Here is a 19261-nt window from a genome sequence, read left to right as displayed (position 1 = left end):
CGGTCACAGCCCACGCCCCTGGCTGGCAGGAGCACACACGTGCACAGCCACTTCCTTCATCCAATAGCTGGGGAGAAGATGGTAGAGGCTGAAGAGCCATGCAATGAAGACATTCCTCCAGCTTTAGGAGGTGAGGGTTATACTTCATGAAGCACACTGCTATGTTTGACAATCTGTTTGTAAAATAACCCCAAGCTTAGACCTCACTTCATTCCAGGTATGAAAAGAAACCTCTGGTAAATGAAAATGTAATCAATGAGGAAAAAAAAAACCATGAATTTTGGTGTCACTTTAGATTTGAGGAAGAGTGCTTAAGATAAAACAAACAAAAAAACCCAATTAAAAAGATAACCAGCCGGGCGGCTGTGGCGCACGCCTTTAATCCCAGCACTCGGGAGGCAGAGGCAGGCGGATCTCTGTGAGTTCGAGACCAGCCTGGTCTACAAGAGCTAGTTCCAGGACAAGCTCCAAAGCTACAGAGAAACCCTGTCTCGAAAAACCAAAAAAAAAAAAAAAAAAAAAAAAAAAAAAAAAAGATAACCATGTTTGATTAAATATTTCAAAACCTTCTGTTTACAAAAACACGTCGATAAAATCTAGATATGGTGGTGCGTGCCTGGAATCCCATCTCTGTGGAGGTGGAGGGGCTAGAATCATAAGTTTTAAACCATCCTTGGCTGCATAGTTAGCTGGAGGCTAGCCTGGGCTACAGACCCTGTCACCACAAAACACAAGCAAACAACAGCATTCAGCATTATTGAAGGTAACCCTGGGGTCGGGGATTTGCTTTGCTCTCTGAATTCAGGCAAAAGCAGTCATTCGATAATGTCAGCAACGGATCTTACACTCTTAACTTACCGCCAGCCAAGCATCTGCTTCCTGCCTCCGGCTCAGCCTCAGAATCTCTCACCCCTGAGTTCCAAGGTTCACCCAGAAGCCATAGAACTGCTTGCCTCAGTCCATGTGTTAACAATGTGACCAGTGCTCAGGATGTGGCAAGGACACATTTCTGTGTGGATTATGATTGTAATGAAGATGAAGAGAGAAGCAGCCACGGAATAGCCATGGAATAGCCACGGAATAGCCACGGAATACGATGCCACTGGATCGTTTTACTCAGAATACATTTATTGGTTTATAAAGCATTATAAACATTTGATGAAAATAGTCATTTTTATAAGAATAGAGAACAAGGACAAGTGGAACACACTCACATTAAATCTGCTGCCCCCTCCTCTGTTCGAGGTGAGAGAAATGACAGGCATAGCTACATATCCCCTGGGAAAGGATTCCTTCGAGCCTCTTGATGTTTTTAATAAAACAACATTAGCTAATGAAAGCATCATAACCTTTGTCATGCTACATAATACTGATACAAAATGTGAATAGTACAAAGTTCATTATATATAATATAAAGTTTTAATATATTACATTTGTTCTACATAACAGACTATAAATATGTGTCCATAGCATGTTTTACAGCCATTGTTCCCAGCTTTTCACACTATGGTACCAGATGGAACGGACAGCTTCTTTTCTGAAAAACACAAGCACAAGGGCAAAAGCCAGTAGACATAGCTTTCTATGTTAAAACTCTAAGTGATACAGTAGATGTTGCTATAACCTTGGCTATAAAGGTAATTTTGAAATCTGGCTAGTGCTTATTTATCCAGAGAGTGAACAAGCCAGTTCAGCGTTTCTGCCAGAAAGAGGCCACAAAGCTAAAATCCTGGGGTGTGAGAGTGGCGTGGGGTGGGAGGGAGAACAAGTGGATACAACCTGCCTGAGACTTTACCACCACAACTTGACCCCAGACACTGCCACCAGGGCAGACAAGTGGGTGTCCATCCAGCAGAACCCTGAGTCTCGAACCTCTCCCGAACGTCCTCTCTTTTGCTGTTCCGAATCAAGGCACAGCCTGGGAGATGAGGAGCAAGCTGCATCATTTCCTTCCTGGGGCCAGGCCAGGAGACACGTAAGAGTCCGGAAGGAACTCTCATTAGGAGGAGGAAACAGCACAGGGAACTCGCCTGTAGTCCAACTGCAGAGAGCACGCAACCTTCTAAAACCAGAAACCTTGCCGGTCGCCTTTGCGTTTCCTGACAGCCCACATGTCCGCCTCCGCCAGAGCCAGCACAATGCATCTGCAGGCTCCAGCGCTCTCCAGGCAAGCTTGCGCCTTCCTTCCTACCAGTCCACAGCCCACACTTAACACTTGGCTCAGAGCCCACATCCTCAACGAAGCCATTCAGGTAGACTCAGTCTTTAGGCGTCTCACCCATCTTCAACACGAAGCCCTACCACTGCCCATTTCACACAGCTTTACAGAGGGGTCCGTTGCCCTGGTATGGCTACTTCTTGGAGCATAGAGCCACTGTCTGAATGTCTTTTGTTTCAGCTGATTGTGAGACTCACAGCAGGGCACATTATACACAATTTAAAATGAATGGGAAAGAGAGTACAGTCAACACATTCTTGGGTCATGGGCCATCTTCTCCGGAGATGCCCTGAGGACTAGCTCCTTGCAGTCTGAGGTCCTTCTTCTGAAACGAAAATCAAATGCGGCTACTTCCGGGTGGTAGAAAGAACAGCACTTGAAAATCTAAGCAGCACCTCTCACGTGATTCCCGGGAGTTGGGGAGCTGGGTGAGAGCACCTCCTTTTAAACGGGAGGTGAGCACAACGTGGTCCCAGAGTCGGCATGGTCTGCGGCCTCCATCAGCTTTAAAAGTTCCGCCTCCTCGCTGGAGTACACAGCGGTGTCGGTGTCATCTGAGTGGTACCCAGACTGGTAGCCGCTCGTCTGGTTGGAGCCTTCCGAGGCCACAGACTCCCTGCTTTTGCTGGGCATCATCCCGCTGTGGAAGAAATGGCAACCAGATGAGTTGAGAAGGAGATGGCCCCTTGGCTCTTCACCCTCACCCCGTCCCCAGCTCCAAGGAGGTGGGATCTCCTCTGGAGGTACCAGGTCCTATCTCTCCCTGCCCTAATCAGACTATCAGGCTCACTCAGACAAGGTCTACTTTCAGGTACTAGCCTGAGTTAGTAGTGGCAGATAAGTCCTCTCATTCAGGTCCAAGTCTTTCAAGCCTGAGAGGAGATAAAAGGCAGTTCTGCTGAGGTATGCAGAGCCCCCAGCCAGTGGAACATTTTACAGCCTTGATGATTGACAAGTTTGTATACAATGATTGGAGCCAAGGGGTCTCTTTCATGATACTGAAGAAAATTAGGATGGTCTAAAAGTTCATTTGCGGTTTTCCTGTTCGGTCATTTAGGGGACTACATGGCTTATGAAAGATGTTAATAAATTTGTAGAGAAAAAAAAAACCCTGGAAGATTGTGTGCAGGCAAGCCAGACATGTCAAAAACTGCTTTTTACTCATCAAAACCACATTCTTTGGACAAATTGGGGATTCAGTCACTCAGCAGCAACTGGAGAATGTTTTCAATGACACAGTAATCATGTCAAAACTAACAAATGTAGGCTGTGTGGACTGAAAAGCTCAGGGTTTGCCCTTTCAGGGGCCGTAGCCTCATTATTCATAATAAAAACCACACAGAAAAGAGTTTATTTATTCTGTGTTAAGATATGGTTTAAAGTAGGTTCTCAAGGAGCTAGAAATACATTTTTCCCCTTTCAATCTACTCCTCCCTCCCCAGACCAAAACCAATTCGTGTTTCCAACAATGGCATGATGTTGGCCACTTAATAGTTCTGGATAAATATGGTTTGAGTCAAAGAAAGAAGCATACGATTGGCACTCACGGTTGCTCACTGAACTTTACAGGAAACAGCAAAATTTACTGTCATCATTGTTAGTGTTGACAAGCATAACTCAAAAACACCTGGGGGATTCCCATCTCACACAGCCGTCCTGTCATAAGTGGATCACATCTTTTGTATTCCTACCTAGAATGAACCTCCCGGCAAATAAATAACTTCTATTATCCCATTATTCTTTTAACTATAGACTTTCATAAATTTTTAGGTTGAAATCAGGAATACTTATTCAAAGCAACTATACGTTGCTGTTGAGCCATGAGAGATGAATGACTCAAGATCAAATTTAATACTTTCCCACAATTGAGAAGGATTCAAATGATAATATTTAAATACACTAAATCAGTGACTTTGTATTTATTTACATATCATCTTTCTTAATTACAGATAAAGTTAATTAGGAACAGGTTTGACAATTCTTCAGACTGTAAACTCTTAACTCTTCAGGATCATGGTGTCTGCTGATGTTGTCGTTGCTGTTTGGCCAGGGCCACATACACCACTGATCACAGTCCATATGCCGACCTATATCACATGCTCAGGCACTCCAGAGCCTTCAAAAGTTGGGTCATCAGAAATTGACCAAACTCTCTAACTCACTTCAGATTCTTTTTTCAGACCTATCAATTTCATTGTTGGGTTTACTTCAGTTCTTTATCAAATTATTTGGGATATTAATGTCATCAACCTTCAAAGGCACCAAAAAGTGAAACTTCATCTACACTGAATGTCTTTATTAGGTCCTTTCAAAAATTCCTGTTGAAAAGGTCTTTCTTATTTGGCTGAGTCTTACCCAAAAGATGGAGATAATTTATTCCTGTCTTCCAGGGTTTTCAGCTCTTCTGATGCCAGGACCATGCCACTGTCTGTCTGGCTGTCCTTTTTAGGAGACAATGAGAGGACAGTGAGTACACACAGGGCCAGCTCCTTTAAACCCATTTCCACCTAGCAGACAATACGATTCAGTGTCCTGCCAAGGAGGGTAAGGGCATGGCAGCCAGAGACTGTGCAAGTTGCAAAGAAAGCAAATGCTCCCGGGAAGTAGATTTAGGCCAAGGAGACACAACCGAGGACACTGGGGTCTCCTGCTCTCTGCACAGTGACACTGTGGGCCCTTGAGTGAAACTGGGCACATAGACTATATTGACTCTTGGTCCGGGTGCCTTTCCTATGGCAAAACCAAAGACCCATCTCTATAATGACCCCATGGCACATACCCTCAAGGAGAACCTTCATGAGGTTCCAAGACTCAAACGCTTAAGCTAATATTTATCTAGCTAGCATTTCACCCTGAGAATTTATTTCTACCACTATTTATAAAAGATGGACTTACATCTGGGATTACTTTTACTTCTGGTTCTTCCAGTGGGATATCTTCGAATGTTTTCACGCTCAGTGGCCGGCTCTTTCGTTTGCTGTTCTGAAGATACTGGCTGCAAGAGAACACACATTTATCTGCGTTGGAGTGGTTGGTATATTTGGCCGCGGATGCCTCAAGTGATACCTACGTCCATTATCTTTCAACCACAAGTTTAATAGCAACCTTCAAAACAGCCTTTGGGGGAAAAGAAAAAGAAAAACAAAGTCTTCCTTTGCTAGCACACACAGAAGGTTTAATTTCCTGTGGAAATCCATTTAAAAGTAAAATATAACTGAAAAGAGTAAGGGAGACCCTGTGCCTTTGACTCATGCTTCTGGGGCCCGGGGCTGAACTCAGGTCAATGGAAGCTGACTCAACAGCAGCTGCCTTCTGATGGGCCCTGCCTGCCTGGACGGGATTCCTCCAGTGAGCTCCGGATATAGTGCTATGGGCTTTCTATTTTTCTAGTCCATAGAAAAGGTGTTCCACACAGTATTGACAGTCTGGGCAGAGGAAACACCTTTGGTTTCTCTAAAGGATACTGTGCTAGGCAGTGATCTCAAGTCAACTTCTTCCTTCACAATGAAATACGGATCGAGGGCACAGAGGGAGGTGGGCTGTGTCTTACTTAGCCATGCTTCAGAGTCTCAAGACACTGCCTAATTTTGAGTCTAATACTGACTGTAGAAATGGGAGCATGGCTCTGTTGCTCCGTTTTAAACAGGCATAGGTAATAACTATTCTTTCTAGTTTGCAAGGTCATCGGGAAGGTGAACGGCACGGCAAATGTCAAGTTTGGTGTTCTGAGGGCGCACAAAACTCTGTCTTTTATTTTCCTCTTTTGGATTCCAAAGACCTTCAAAGAGTGAGAATTGACAGAAAATGCATCACTTGTCCCTGGATGTTGCTCTTCCTTGCCACTTGCCACTGGGGGAGTCCAAAATATCCTATCCAAACCTCTTACAGCCCAAAGGGAGATAAGAGAAGGCCCATGGAGACAATAAGCATATTCTTCACTCTTGTTCCACGACAAGCAGACTGCTGGCACGGGGCATTGTCGGGTCAGAGTTGAAGACTAGAAGCTGAGTGCCTCTTCTCTTCTCCAAGAGGTCGTTTCCTCCCCACACAGAGGACAGAATGAGGTTCCCAGTGACACCCTCTCTCAGGAGACCTCACAGGAAAGAGGACATGCAATACAGGGGACAAGCAGAGCCCGTTTCCTGCTGACTCTGGTCCTTCCTTGAAAGTCGTGACTGTCAGCGAAGGCTGGGATCTTGGCTATTCACTCAGTCAGGAAGACCTTTGGGGTTCTACCCCAGGTCAGGAATTGAGCTGAATGCTCAGACATCGCCTCACGGTGTCTTCATGGTAACCTCTCCAAAATCCACTGGTCCAAAATCACACAACTAGAATCTCAGACTACCGTTGTGAGGGCTACTGAACATTTTAAACATAGGATTGGCATGACCAGATAGGCTTTTTAGAGAATTGGCTGTGATTGAGAAGGAGAAGGCCAGAGGCAGTAATACAGCCAGTTAGGAGACTTCACACTTATCTAGCAGGAAAGCAGGGAATCTGATTAAGGAAGGGGAATGCGCAGGAGGTTTGAAGCAGGGCCTGCATTCCACACAACCCAGCAGAGTGAGGAGGTGTGGATAGCACATAGCCACCTCGGGAGACTCAGATCCTTGACTTCTGATTTCAAAATAGTATGGCCCTTCACAAATGACAAAGCGTTTTCCAATTTCTGCTCCCCGCCATCTCCCAAACAGATCTCTCATTATTTCCCATTGGAGATGAAGAAGCCAAGGCTCAATGAGAAAATGGCAGATGAAGGGTAGAACCAGGACTCCCACTTGCATTTGCAGGCTCCAAAGCCCACATGGGGTTGTTTCTTCTCACCCCATTCCATATGACTCCTGGGGCATCAGAATGGAAAAGAAGCAAGAGAGTCACAGACAGACATCTTGCTAGGGTCTTTATTAAGCACCTACTATGGTCACAGCCTTGCTCTGGCTCCCCGCCTTGCTCTGGCTCCCACGTGTACACAGACCCTGTGATGAGTGGGTGGGTTGAGTCGGTAGGGAGTGTTACTTAGATGGAAGGTAGGGAAAGAAGAGCCCCGTTTCAAGCAGTGATGGCCAAACCAAGACAAAGCTAGGCAGCTAGCAGGCTTTCTCAGGGATCAACCCATCTTGGATGTTTAATTGCCACTTGCAATTAATCAGAGTGAGAAGAAGAGTGTGTACCGAAGCCTTGCTCTTGGGGGGAGACGACCACAAAGGCTGCTGGGAATGGGAGGCGGAACTCCCACAAGGCAGTCACAGACGGTCCACACGCTGCCCTCCAGGAGAGACAAGACGGGCGAATATGGGTTTTCTTAGGGGAGGCATACACACTCGGGGCCACAGAGGATCCATGGGGAAAACTGGAGACAAAGCTAAGTCTAGACATAAGTGGCCCTCCCTGCCCCCACCCCTCTGCCTCTTCTCCACAGAACTGTTGAACAAATATTTTAAAAATAGTTTAAAGGGGCAACAGATCAAGAGGCTGTCTCCCACACTGATGTTCGTGCCCAGCTCTATTTATAACGCAATGGAGTTGAAACGTATGAGGAGAAAGACAGCGTTTCTGCTTGCCTGGAAGCAGGAGAATAGATAGAACATGCATGCAGAGGTGCCTTCGCCTCAGCACATTCCCCCAGAGAAGCGGAACCACGCAAGACTCCTGCACTACCGAGGGCGGTGTGCTCGCACCTCTAATCCGCAATTACATCACTGCAAGGTGACAGAGGGCTTTGTTGTTTATAAAAAGAAAAATAGTGGAGCTGAGAGAGGATGTAAACAAAAAGCTTCCAATTTCTGTTTGATTTTCCAGTTTGTGGATAGCTAAAAGAGAACCTAGTCTGGGAAGGCTCCTTCAAAACTCAGAGGCAGAACATCTGAGCCAAGCCTGGCTGGGCTGAAAAGCATGGTGTCACATTCATCCCCACTCCTGGGGATAAATGTTAGTGAGTCCTCTTTTAGCCCCAACCTCACATTGGCACGTCTGTCTCCCAAATACGGCTCCATCTCCTGCTTAGCACCACATTCCAGGAACCCAGCAAGCCAAATGGCCCAGCTCTGAGCTCTCCTCTGTCTTGTCACAGGACATGACGAGGACAGTGAGCCATCAGATGGCTCTTGGACTAAGGAGAAGGCAAGACAGCGTGGCAGGAACAATGGTCAAGCCAGAATGGACTAGGACTTTGCCTCTATGAGAGTTTCTCTTCATGACTCTTCCTCTCTGAGAATCTCTCCTTGGAAAGTGGGAAAATGGCCCTCCGGCTGGAATCAGAGGAGATGGATTCATCTCTGGAGCAGGGTGGGAAGCCGCTCTCTTAACAGCTGTCCCTTATGAAGTCCCTTCAAGTGCTGGGCACTTAGAAATACATTATAGCAATGACAGTGTGCAGTCCTCCAAGTGGCCATTCGCAAACAACAGTGGCCCTGCCTTCCTTCACACAGAGACTGGGCTGGGGGAGGGGCGAGTGTTATGGGATTTGTTACAGGGCTACTAAAAGGCAGACCCAGGCATCGCATCTGGTTCTACCAAGCTCTCATGTCTACATCTTTAATCATGATATTTTTGCACTGCTTCATGTGGTAGAGCTAAGACCAGTACCTAAGCGATACTTGCCGTCTGGTCTAAATCTAGAATTCTCGCATAGACAGAAATCTGATAATATACAGAAAAAAATTCTTCAGGGAATACTGACTGCTCTTGTTATAAAAGCAATGGTAGCGTGTTGGTTGATATCTAACTCTCCCCCCCAACTTCCCCCCCCCCACTCCCTTCCCCCACTCAGGATTCCTCAGCGCCAAACATCATTCCTAGGCCTCCTTAACCTCCTTGCAGCATGGCCACTGGGCCGGTGCCTCCCACGGGAGACAGCTGCCCAATTCCTTCTACAGCTTGGACTCACTCAGGAAGACACGCAACACCCCTGTTTTCAAGGGTCTGCTCATAGAAGCACAATAATACCCAAAGCAAAGTCAAGTTGTCTTGGGCTTAGGGAAGGCGATGCTAAGGTCGTATTGTGGGAAGCCCCACCAGCATTTTCCTCATGTGCAGGTATTACCTGAGACCACCAAAAGCTGCCTGCAGAACCCTGCACAGACCAAGACTGGACTGCATGGCATTTGTTTTGAATAAACTTAGGCGCCCCCGTAGGTAAACAGAATGCTGAAACTCAGACTGGGGACAAACTTTTCTAGAGTGCAGCCCTATTCAGGACACAACCTGTGGTGTGCCGTCTCCTCACCAGAGAGCCCTCGGTATGTTTCAGATTTGCACAGAATCCTTCCTTCCTGAGTCTTTCTTAAGCCATTTAATTCACCTTAATAAAAGTGTACACGGAGACGATTTTAATGCAGATGTCTCCTTACCGTGGTGTGATCTCTCTCTCTCTCTCTCTCTCTCTCTCTCTCTCTCTCTCTCTCTCTCTCTCTCTCTCTCTCTCTCTTTCCTGGAGATTAACAAACTGTGGTATTTTAGCTATTTGCTCCCACAAGGCTTAGAATTCTTAACGGCAGAGTTGTGCCAGCAATATGGGCCGCAGATGGGAGGCTGTTCAACTCTCCAGACCTCCTTTGGGGAGCACGGCCCTTGTGAATGTCAGAACTCCAGTTAGCTAGAAGTAGTGAGTGACAGACAGCCTAAGCAAATGTCTTCCTCCCGCCCCCACCTCCTGAGCTGCCCTTGAAGCCCCCCTGAGGGGATGCTGGCCATATACCTGATTCCTGCTGTGTTGTCATAATGGAATTTGGGGTCGCACACTTCCTCTTCCTCCACACAGGAAACAGGTGAGGTGGGCAGGGACAGACCAGAGTCCTCTTCCATGCTCAGTGTCTCTGACATTGGAAGAACAATGTAGTCTTTGCCATCCTGAAACAATAAACACAGCATGCTATTGTTATGGCTGCTATCCTTCAAGGGCTTTTTCATGAGAAACAAAGGGCAGGGGGGCGTCTTGGCTGTGAGTGCCGCTTTCATATCTGAACCCAAGACTTCAAGACTGTATTGGAAAAGGGTTGACAGAAACAAAAGGCCACTTGAAAGGGGTGTGTGGAAGAAGGTTACTAAAGGGACTAAGGAAAAACCGGATTAGTGAAGGGACTAGAGGCCATGGTTGCCATGAAGACAAAGCCAGCAATGGCTGTGGAGGAGATGGGCGAGCCAGGAGCCCAGGAATCAATTCTCCACAAAGACCTCCACAGGAGTCGGACCTTCAAAGTGAACAGCCTCAAGTCCAGCTTCTACATCCCAAGGCAATGGAAAATCCAAAGGCAGGGAAGAGAAAGGCCTAGGACAGCAGGAGCAGAGGAATTCCAGGTAGTGCAGTCTGCTGTTATTTCTCAAGAGGCAGAAAAGACAAGGTGATCCAATACACTGAAATGTTTGGAAGGTTTCTTTGGTAAAAACAGATGTGACCCTCAAGTGTTCAGAAAGAAAAGGAAGCAACTGGAATAGGGGGCACTGAGCAGCAACAAGCTCTCTAACAACAACAAAAAGGGGGCGCAATTCCACAGCCTGACATTTCACCAAGAGGGGCCAGAGTCGTGGCTTGGCATAATTTGCATGTGTTTGTTTTGTTTTGGCCTCGCCTGTAGAATTTACTAAAAATGACTTGAAATTCCTTCCATTTCTGATAATCAGTAAGTCAATCGGATTTTGGTTTTGTTTGTTTGTTTGTTTGTTTTGTTTTTTGAGGAAGTCTCACTATGCTTCCTAAGCAGGCCTCAAACTTGTGATTCTCTAGTTCCAGCCTTAAGAATTCTGGGATTACAGACATTCACTATCACACTAAGCAGATAAACAAGCAGGTGTGGACCAGCAAGATGACTCCAAGGGTAACGGCATCTTTAGCCAAGCCTTATGGCTTGAGTCTGAGCTCCTGGACCCACATGATAGAGGAAGAGAATAGGTTCCTGCAACTTATGAATAGCCCAGAGTTGCCTATTCTCAAGCTATGAATTAGGGTCCTATCAGTCTAAAGAGCAATTGTTACTTTAAGGAAGCATTACTGCTCAAAACTGGAAGGCAGAGGCTCTTTTTTCAGTGACCCAGAGAATCACACGGTGCCTTGTGAATGTTCAGGCAGTAGACTGTTAGATCACAGACCCTCGACCTGAAGGCTCTTTGTAGAAGCTTCTGGAGCAGAGGGTTACAAACCTGCTGAGCATTCGCCTGCAGGAGATTTCCCAAATGTTCCACCAACTCTGAAAACGAGGGTCTCTGATTGGGGTCCTCATGCCAGCAGTCCAGCATGGTCTGGTACCTAAACACGCAAGACACTGGTTTCATTAAAGCATGCCATTCTTCCAAGAACTAAAAGTCAAAATGATACTCAAGTGGAAAGTGTTTATAAAGAGCCTATCAAGAGCTGAGATACTAACTAGAGATATGAAACTATAGGAGACACAGATGTCAGCACTCACATGTCTAGCTGTCTATAAAAGAGTCTTCTATCAACATCTCTATCAACCCTTAATAAAAGCTCTCCGGTATATATAATACAGTAACGAGATGCCGGTGCTTGAGGTAACCAAGGAAGGCATCGGAGAAAGGGCTGAATGCAAACTAGGCCATGACACAGATGCTCACAATGGAAGGCCTTCTCGCCTTCTTAGCAGGAAGAATCTGTGTGAAAGGAAGAAGGGTGCTTTTCAGAGTCTTACATTTCTGGGGTGGTGTAGTCAGGAGCCCGCATTCTGGTTCCCTCTTTCAGTCTCCTACAGAAGTCTTCATCAATCTTGACCCCAGGATATGGGGAAGCACCTAGAGTAAAGACCAGAAGGGAGCACTGTGAGCTTTGCATTCACCGTAACAAGCCCTTAAGCCTGATTCTTGCACATTCTTATGGCCTAGAGAGATTTTTTGTTTGATCTTTTTTCTTCTTGATTTTACCATCTAAATCTTCTAAGACAGAAGAAAAAATACAGAGGAGAAAAGGACTTACTGGGCTCACCAACTATTATCACCTCCTCTGCTCCTGAACCCCCACCCAGGAGAGGGTCAAAGAGAAGTGACTCACCTAAGGAAAATATTTCCCAGAGCAAAACACCGAAAGACCACACATCACTCTGTATCGTGTATACTCTGTCAAAAATCGTTTCTGGGGCCATCCATTTCAAAGGGAGTCGGGCCTACATGGGTGATAGCAAGGCATCAGAACTCAAGTTAGCAGATTTCTGAAGAAAACACTTCCTTCACTTCTCAACACAGATCCACAAAGTTTGAATTGTGCACTTGAAGGGACCACCAGGTTCATCTTTAGATACTTACATCTCCCTTCCTGACATAATCCGGGTCTTTATAAATATCCCGGGCCAGGCCGAAGTCACAGATTTTCACCACATTCTTCTCTGAGAGGAGAATATTCCGCGCTGCCAGGTCCCGGTGGATACACTGTGTAAAGAACAGGATTGGAATAAGTCTCCACACAGCTAATCGCTTTTACATCTGTTGTGACCTCATGCTTAAAAAAAATCCAACATCAGAGAACCATCTGATTAGCAAGAAGTAGGGTAGAGTTTTAGAGCAACCGGTCAGGAAAGGGGCCCGTGTGTTTCACGGAGACACATCTGCTTATTCCATAAACAGTCCTGTCCTTTGGAGTTGGATGATCTGGTTACAGTCTGATGATGGACACGGTTTAAAAATGTGTCTCGGATCACATCCACACATCCTTTTGCTTGGCAGCCTTTGTGCCTTGAACTGGGTTATTCTAAGGAGATCCCAGAATAAATTTGCTTTGAATGGCTGTGTAGAAAGGAGAAGCGAGGGTTCTCCATTGGTTGGGTGCGCTTGGTTGGCTTTCTATTTCATTTGGTACTGAAGCTGGATTGGATCCAGTGGTACTCATCCTGCTTCAAAGTGTTTGATATGACAGAAAAGGTCAACCCCAGCAAGGCTGGCCAGCGCGAGTGGACTGGACTCTGTAGAAAGTTCCCCGGAGCTCAGCTTTAAGCCTCAGGCTTTTCAGTTCCTACACTGGTCTCTGCTTTCTGTCTTCTAACTTGATCTGACTCTCAGCTATTCAGAGGTCATGTCACTCTATGCTCACAGCCCTCAGCAAGCACCTAGGCACCACCTGAGAGGGAAGAAGAGCCTCAAAGAACTTTAGACACGAATGAAGGGCTTGTGTGAGAGACCCAATCAGCACCAATGGTGGGAGCTGGGAATCACTGCCTCTCCCCTGCCCAGCACCCCAAGTCAATAAGGGCAGTCTCCCTTGCACCAGAATACTCAGGAGTGCATTGTCTAGAGTGAGACAGTAAAACTGCAAAGGCCACACAACAGATGGCCTCCCTGCTTGCTCGCGACCAAAGAGCTTCCTTGCCCAGCTGGGCAACCATACATATCTAACGTACAAACAAACCAACAAACCACCTCGTGGTTACAAGAGAAAAGAAAGGATTCTGGCTCCCCACTCACCAATCACTATACCAATTCTTCCTTCTAGTTGACAAAAGAAATTACTTGGCTCAAGAGTGAGTTCTGGCCTTTACAAAAATAATAACCCTTGAAAAAGACTCCAAGTCCTTCCCTTTGGGACGATCCTGTAGGACCCCGGTTCACTCCCTTCTCATTGGGAAATAGAGTACAAGAACTATTCAGTGGAACTATCTAAGATTCCAAGGTTCTAGACGCTGTCAAGAAACTTTAAACTTCAGTGGGGAGAGGGACAAGGGACCTTGCAACGATAAAGAAAACAAACGAATTATTAAGGTCTTCTGTTCCCTCGGGAACCTGCAGCAAATACAATTCACCCACAGAGAGCTTTTCCTGAATATAGTGTGAACCTTTCTTACCAATGTGAGACGACACATCGCCCCCTTCCCAAGGTCACCAGTGACTTCCACCAACCTCCTCCCACCTCAGTGCTGTTTACAACCTTTGGAATGTTTGTCCCTTGTCACGTCCAACCTCAGCCTTTGTTTGGCCTACTTTCTAATTTTAGCTGTTTTAATCGTCCGCATCTGAAGCCTGGTCTTCCTGGCTTCCAATTATACAAATAACAAATAACGTTTTGATGGATGGTGGTGAATGTAAAAATAAATTAAAAATAGACCCCACTACACCAAGATACCTACAGGACTCTACTCCCCGCCTCTTCTAGGTGCACAGATCATATCCTTAGTAAGGAGTTCCTCCTTTAGCTTGCATAACGTGGAAGTACATGCGCGTTAGCATGTGTGCGCGCACGCACATAGCATTTTCATATATTCTGCAAGCCTCTTCCCGCTTTACTTCATCTCACAACATCCGTTCCTAACCTTCCTCGTGTGCTGCTTGGTTATTGGTTGTTTCATCAGCTACAAGTGTTGGAAACCGTAGGAAGAGCTGTCTTGGTTGATTCACTACGGTGGCACTTAGAAGTGCTCTAATCTCAGCACTAGGGGTTGTGGGGGGGGCAGAGGCAGGCGGATCTCTGTGAGTTCCAGCCAGCCTGGTTACCAGAGGAAGTTCCGGGACAGCCAGTGCTACACAGAGAAACACTTTCTTGAAAAAAAAAAAGCAAAACAACAACAACAAAAAAAAAAAAAAAAAAAAAAAACACCATCCCCCCAAAAAGATTAAAAACAAAACCTGGCACTTAGCAATTGGTCAAAGAGTATTACTGATATGAATGAATTTCATGAAAGCTCTAGCCACCTTTTATTCACAGGAAAAGGGCCTCCCCAGAGGAACACATTTAAGAATCCTAAAAGTAATGTATGACTTTCCAACCCTAGCAAGCGCTCTCATTTCCAAGCCTGTGATCTGAACACAAAGCTCGCTGTCCCCTTGACCCGTCATACCTTCCTTGATGCCAGGAACTCCATGCCCTTAGCCACCTGGAAGCTGTAGCAGATGAGATGCTCCAAGGTCAGGAAGTCCTTGTACAAGTCTTCAGAAGCTGTGGGAAGAGGCAAGAGGACACAGCTGAGTGTTCCCATCAGCCAGTAGCCCTGTGATCGCTTCAAGACTCGAGAGTCAGTTTCAGGAGACAGAAGCAGAAGACCTGCCCATTTGCGAAACCCCAAATTTTTAGCCTTCATCATACCCCGTGGGGAAAAGAATGCTTTCTCCATTTTAGTCAAACTGAGTCACTAAACCCAGAAGGGAAAAGAGAGATGAAATCGGTGCAGACAACAAGAAAAGGAAAAAGGACCTTTTAAAGTCTTCTATCTCAAGCTGCTGTTGTTTTCCCATGAATTCAGAGGGGAAAACAATAGCTCCTATGGAGAAACTCTAAAAATAAAACAACAATATTAAGGGTCATCAAATCTTTTCTCTCCGGGCTTTTGTCTCCTGGGACAAAGACCAAAGTTCAAACTGCAGTCCACAACAGATAACTAAAAATAACAGAAAGAGATTTATTTCTCTCACTTTCAAAGTTAAGACGAGAAGCAAGCATATTAAGTCTGTCCTGGAAAGGAGACTTTCCTCCACGGAGAGTGAGTGACCACAGGTGTGGAAGAAAGATGAATTTACATAAGCTGGTAGCGTTTATTACAGCGCAACCGATACACATAAACACTGAGGCACTCCTGGATATTTTGAAATGCTCTCCTAACTTATCAGATAAGATATGGCTACTGTCTCTTTCCTGGACACAAGACCAGAGTAAACACAAACTCAATTGCCATAACAGACTTGTTGGTATTAAGAAAGCTGAGACTTCTTTCTCGACGACTTCTTATGCTAATGGCTAGGAACAGTGAAACTCTCTTCATTCTCCAGATAAAGAAATAGAGGAGAAGTCCTGGCCTGCAATTCCAAGCCATTTATACCTCAGCCCTCCACCCCTAGCTCCTTGCATTTCCAGCTTACTGGCTACCAATTGTGAGCAAGAGGGTGCCTGACCCACTTACTTGTAGGCCTCATGAGGAGAGGCCTAACAGCTTCCCCATGCCCTCTAGCCCAAGTCCTAACCACCAGCTGCCTCTACGGTTTCCAAAAGAAAGAAATTGGATCCAGTTCTATCAGTCGGCCTGTGGCGGGGGAAACAGAAGTGGGGGTGGGTTTGTCTACACTCACACCCCAAGAGCACCAGGCATTGGGCATCCTCGTCTCCTTCATCACACAGTGGTGCCTGTTCCTTCTGATGAAGGCAGACCTACGGTGTGTCCTGGCGCTGACTGAAGTAGCAGAGAGGCTGAGGCCCAGCTCCACCCATACACACCACTAAAGCATCATTGGGATCACAACCAAGTGAGGCGAGACTAAGGCATGTGACGGGAGATTGAGAAGCCAGCGGGATGGAGTGAAAATTGAAAATGACGACCATGTCCTCACCCACCTTGGAGAAGGTCAGGAAGAGAGGCCGAAAGGGCCTCTGTGCGCTGCTAACGCATGCCACCTATTGGATCTGAGCCACTTACGGCAACAAAGGCTAGCCAGACACCAAAAAAGCTCCCTTCCCCTTTCCAAACCTGGCACGGAACCTCCACTGCCAATAAATTCTCATCCAGTATTGGACCAGAGTGTTGATTTGATTGTTAGTGACAGCTTAGCCCACTGAGTTACCTAGACTTCTCAGGATAACCCTGTTTTCACTCCCAGTAGAGTTCACTGTCTGTTTGGGGATTCCATACTTTAGTTACGCTTGACTGGACGCTGCCTAGGAATTTAGAATTCTTTCGTGTGTGAAGCCTTCCCCCGTGGCTGAATATCTTGTCACTAACCCTTTCTACAAGAGCGTGCTTTAGGGACAGGCCACAAGGGCAGGTACCTTCTTCTTCCTCCACATCACTGAGGGATTTCTCTTCGACGAATCCTGAGCTGGCCGAGCTCTGGCTGCTGGTGATGCTGTCTAAGCGACGCTTCAGATCCACAGAGAGCTCCCCAACGTAGTCTTTCCCCTGGCGGAACCGGGCGCCTTTACTCTGGAAAAGAAGGGACTGTAAAAATTCCTCGAATACAAGATGGGTCTCTCAGGCATGGCGAGGTCACACACAGTTGAGACTATTAAAAGCAAAAGAGAGAGAGACTAGTCTAGTATCCTACAGAGATGAAATGCGGGGCAAGTTTTAACAGCGTTCCTTCTCTAACGCCATGCTCCTTCTCTTTGGTGTCAAGTGGTAAGTGCTACATTTCCAAACATGCTCAGACACACTGTCATTAGTGCCCCCTTGACAGGGGGACGCACCCTCCATGGCGCCAAATATGGCTGAGGTGACAGACTATCATCCAGAGCCAATGCTCCCTCTGCCCTACCCTTTCTTTAATCAAATCTAGCACCATCATAATGGGTCAGGAGATTAAAGTCCTAAAAATAAAATATGAGAAGCACACAATCCCCGTAAGTGGATGCTAAGATAACCAGACAAACACGCGAAGAATTTCAATGAAAAGACACACGCGAAGGCGCTTTGAGTTTTGCTCTGCTTTCATGTATGACCATGCTCAGGTAGACGGCGACATTCATGTGGTGACCATGCTCAGGTAGAAGGCGACATACCTTATAAGGAACAAATTCATTTCTCTTGCCCCGTAAGTAAGTCGATAGGTTTCCAAACTTGCAGAATTCCACAATCACCATGAGAGGCCCTGCAAATGATACCGCCAGTTACGACAGGAAAATGCACTTCACGAACACGTCTCGCTAAGAACTTAGCATACTGATAAGCCCAAAACTGCCCTGGAAGAGGTCTTATATGGGAACTCTCTCGTGGGAACAGAGTGGCAGAAATCAGCTGATTCCAATCCCTCCTATCGTAACTTTTCCTTTACAAGCTGATTCTATAGGCATAATCGAAACATCAGCAATCAGCTGAGATGACGTCACAGTGGGAGAAAAGGGAGCTGACTCGAGGTTCTTTTCTTTCGAGGTCTGGGGTGTTCATCTTGCCCATCAAACACTCACTGTATAAGTAGCAAACGTCTCCCCGTGAGGAGAACATTCTTCAATTCAAAGGATGCTACAGAATCCTTTGATTAGCGTGTCCACTGAATCTCTGTGGAGCCTAGCACATCTGGGGCTCTGCAAAGGACTGTTAGTCCTGTGCGGATGGGTGGAGCCACAGCAGTTACTCACCTCCTGGCTTGGTGCAGGCGCCTAGAAGGTTGACCACATTGAGGTGGTGGCCAATGTGGATGAGGATCTTGAGTTCAGACATGAGGGCTCGGTGCTCGCTGTGTGTTGCTCCTTCTACGAATCCAGAACAAAGACAGGCACTGTTAGGTGTGACCGCTGACGTAGGATGACGGACGCACTTAGCTGTGCAACTCGCACTCCCAGCAGAGCATAGATAGTTACAGCTAATAACGGAGCAACTGTCAAGTGCAAACTGTTTTCTAATTAGAAAGCAGGGCTTTATTTGAAGCAAACCCTGAGTGATTGGTATTTAGAGAAATCTAAGGCGAGGTTTCTTGTAAAGTTAGGAACATATCAGCAACACAATCACATCTAGATTCTCTTTCTATACAAAACTGGAATTTTCTATTTTTAGTTTAGTAGGTTGCTTAGGGCTTGGTCATTTCAATGCCTCCTCATAGGGAAGCACATTAAATATTCTCAGATCTAGGGACCTGTTGGGGCAGCTGGCCCAATCCCTGCATTCAGGGGCGTGGCTGCCCCAGGGGAAAAAGGTACCTTTAAAAAAGAACTGGGTTGGGGATAGACGCCCTGTTCCCCACCCCCCCCCCCTTGACCCTCTGCTTTGCTGGAGCCTTGGCTTTGTAAGTGTGTCCCTCTTTCTCCCTTTTATTAAAACTGATTTATTCTAAAAGGACTATTTTTAGTTATTTTCAAATTCCTCCGACCGCCGTTACAGGGACCAGTGAGTTGGCTGGGTGGGTAAAGGCCCTTGCCACTGATCCTAACCACCTGAGTTCGAACTCTGGGACCTACACAGTGGAAGGAGAGAACTGACTCCTGCAATTTGTCTTCTGACAATGCATATGCTCTCCCTCCCCCCGCCCCGCCCCTCTCCACCTTCTCCTTTCTCTCCACACACACACACACACACACACACACACACATAAATGAATGGTAAATCGGCTCAGGTCCATGCTGATATTCCAATTGATCTGCACCAAATAAATAAGTTAACAGGAGCAGCACACAGCAAAGATATTTGCTCATGGGTC

The 19261-nt window shown here is 46.4% G+C and overlaps 1 protein-coding gene across 1 annotated transcript in view; it reads right to left on the bottom strand.

Annotated features, from left to right (window-relative positions):
• Window positions 1-1107: 1107 nt before the first annotated feature.
• Kdr (kinase insert domain receptor) overlaps window positions 1108-19261 on the bottom strand; it is a 43984-nt gene continuing 25830 nt past the window's right edge. Inside the window, exons 19-30 of the mRNA XM_038329156.1 lie at window positions 18207-18320; window positions 17631-17719; window positions 16902-17055; window positions 14986-15083; window positions 12467-12589; window positions 12216-12327; window positions 11860-11959; window positions 11354-11459; window positions 9915-10066; window positions 5114-5213; window positions 4574-4659; window positions 1108-2858 (exon numbers count right to left, since the gene is read on the bottom strand). Coding sequence (XP_038185084.1) covers window positions 2663-2858; window positions 4574-4659; window positions 5114-5213; window positions 9915-10066; window positions 11354-11459; window positions 11860-11959; window positions 12216-12327; window positions 12467-12589; window positions 14986-15083; window positions 16902-17055; window positions 17631-17719; window positions 18207-18320 — 1430 coding nt within the window. The 3' untranslated portion in view covers window positions 1108-2662. The remainder of the gene's footprint in view (window positions 2859-4573; window positions 4660-5113; window positions 5214-9914; window positions 10067-11353; window positions 11460-11859; window positions 11960-12215; window positions 12328-12466; window positions 12590-14985; window positions 15084-16901; window positions 17056-17630; window positions 17720-18206; window positions 18321-19261) is intronic.

This window comes from Arvicola amphibius, chromosome 1 (assembly GCF_903992535.2).
Source record: "Arvicola amphibius chromosome 1, mArvAmp1.2, whole genome shotgun sequence".
In the NCBI taxonomy this organism is placed as follows: domain Eukaryota; kingdom Metazoa; phylum Chordata; class Mammalia; order Rodentia; family Cricetidae; genus Arvicola; species Arvicola amphibius.
Note: the sequence above shows the minus strand (reverse complement) of the source record. Positions and strands in the feature narration are given on the sequence as shown.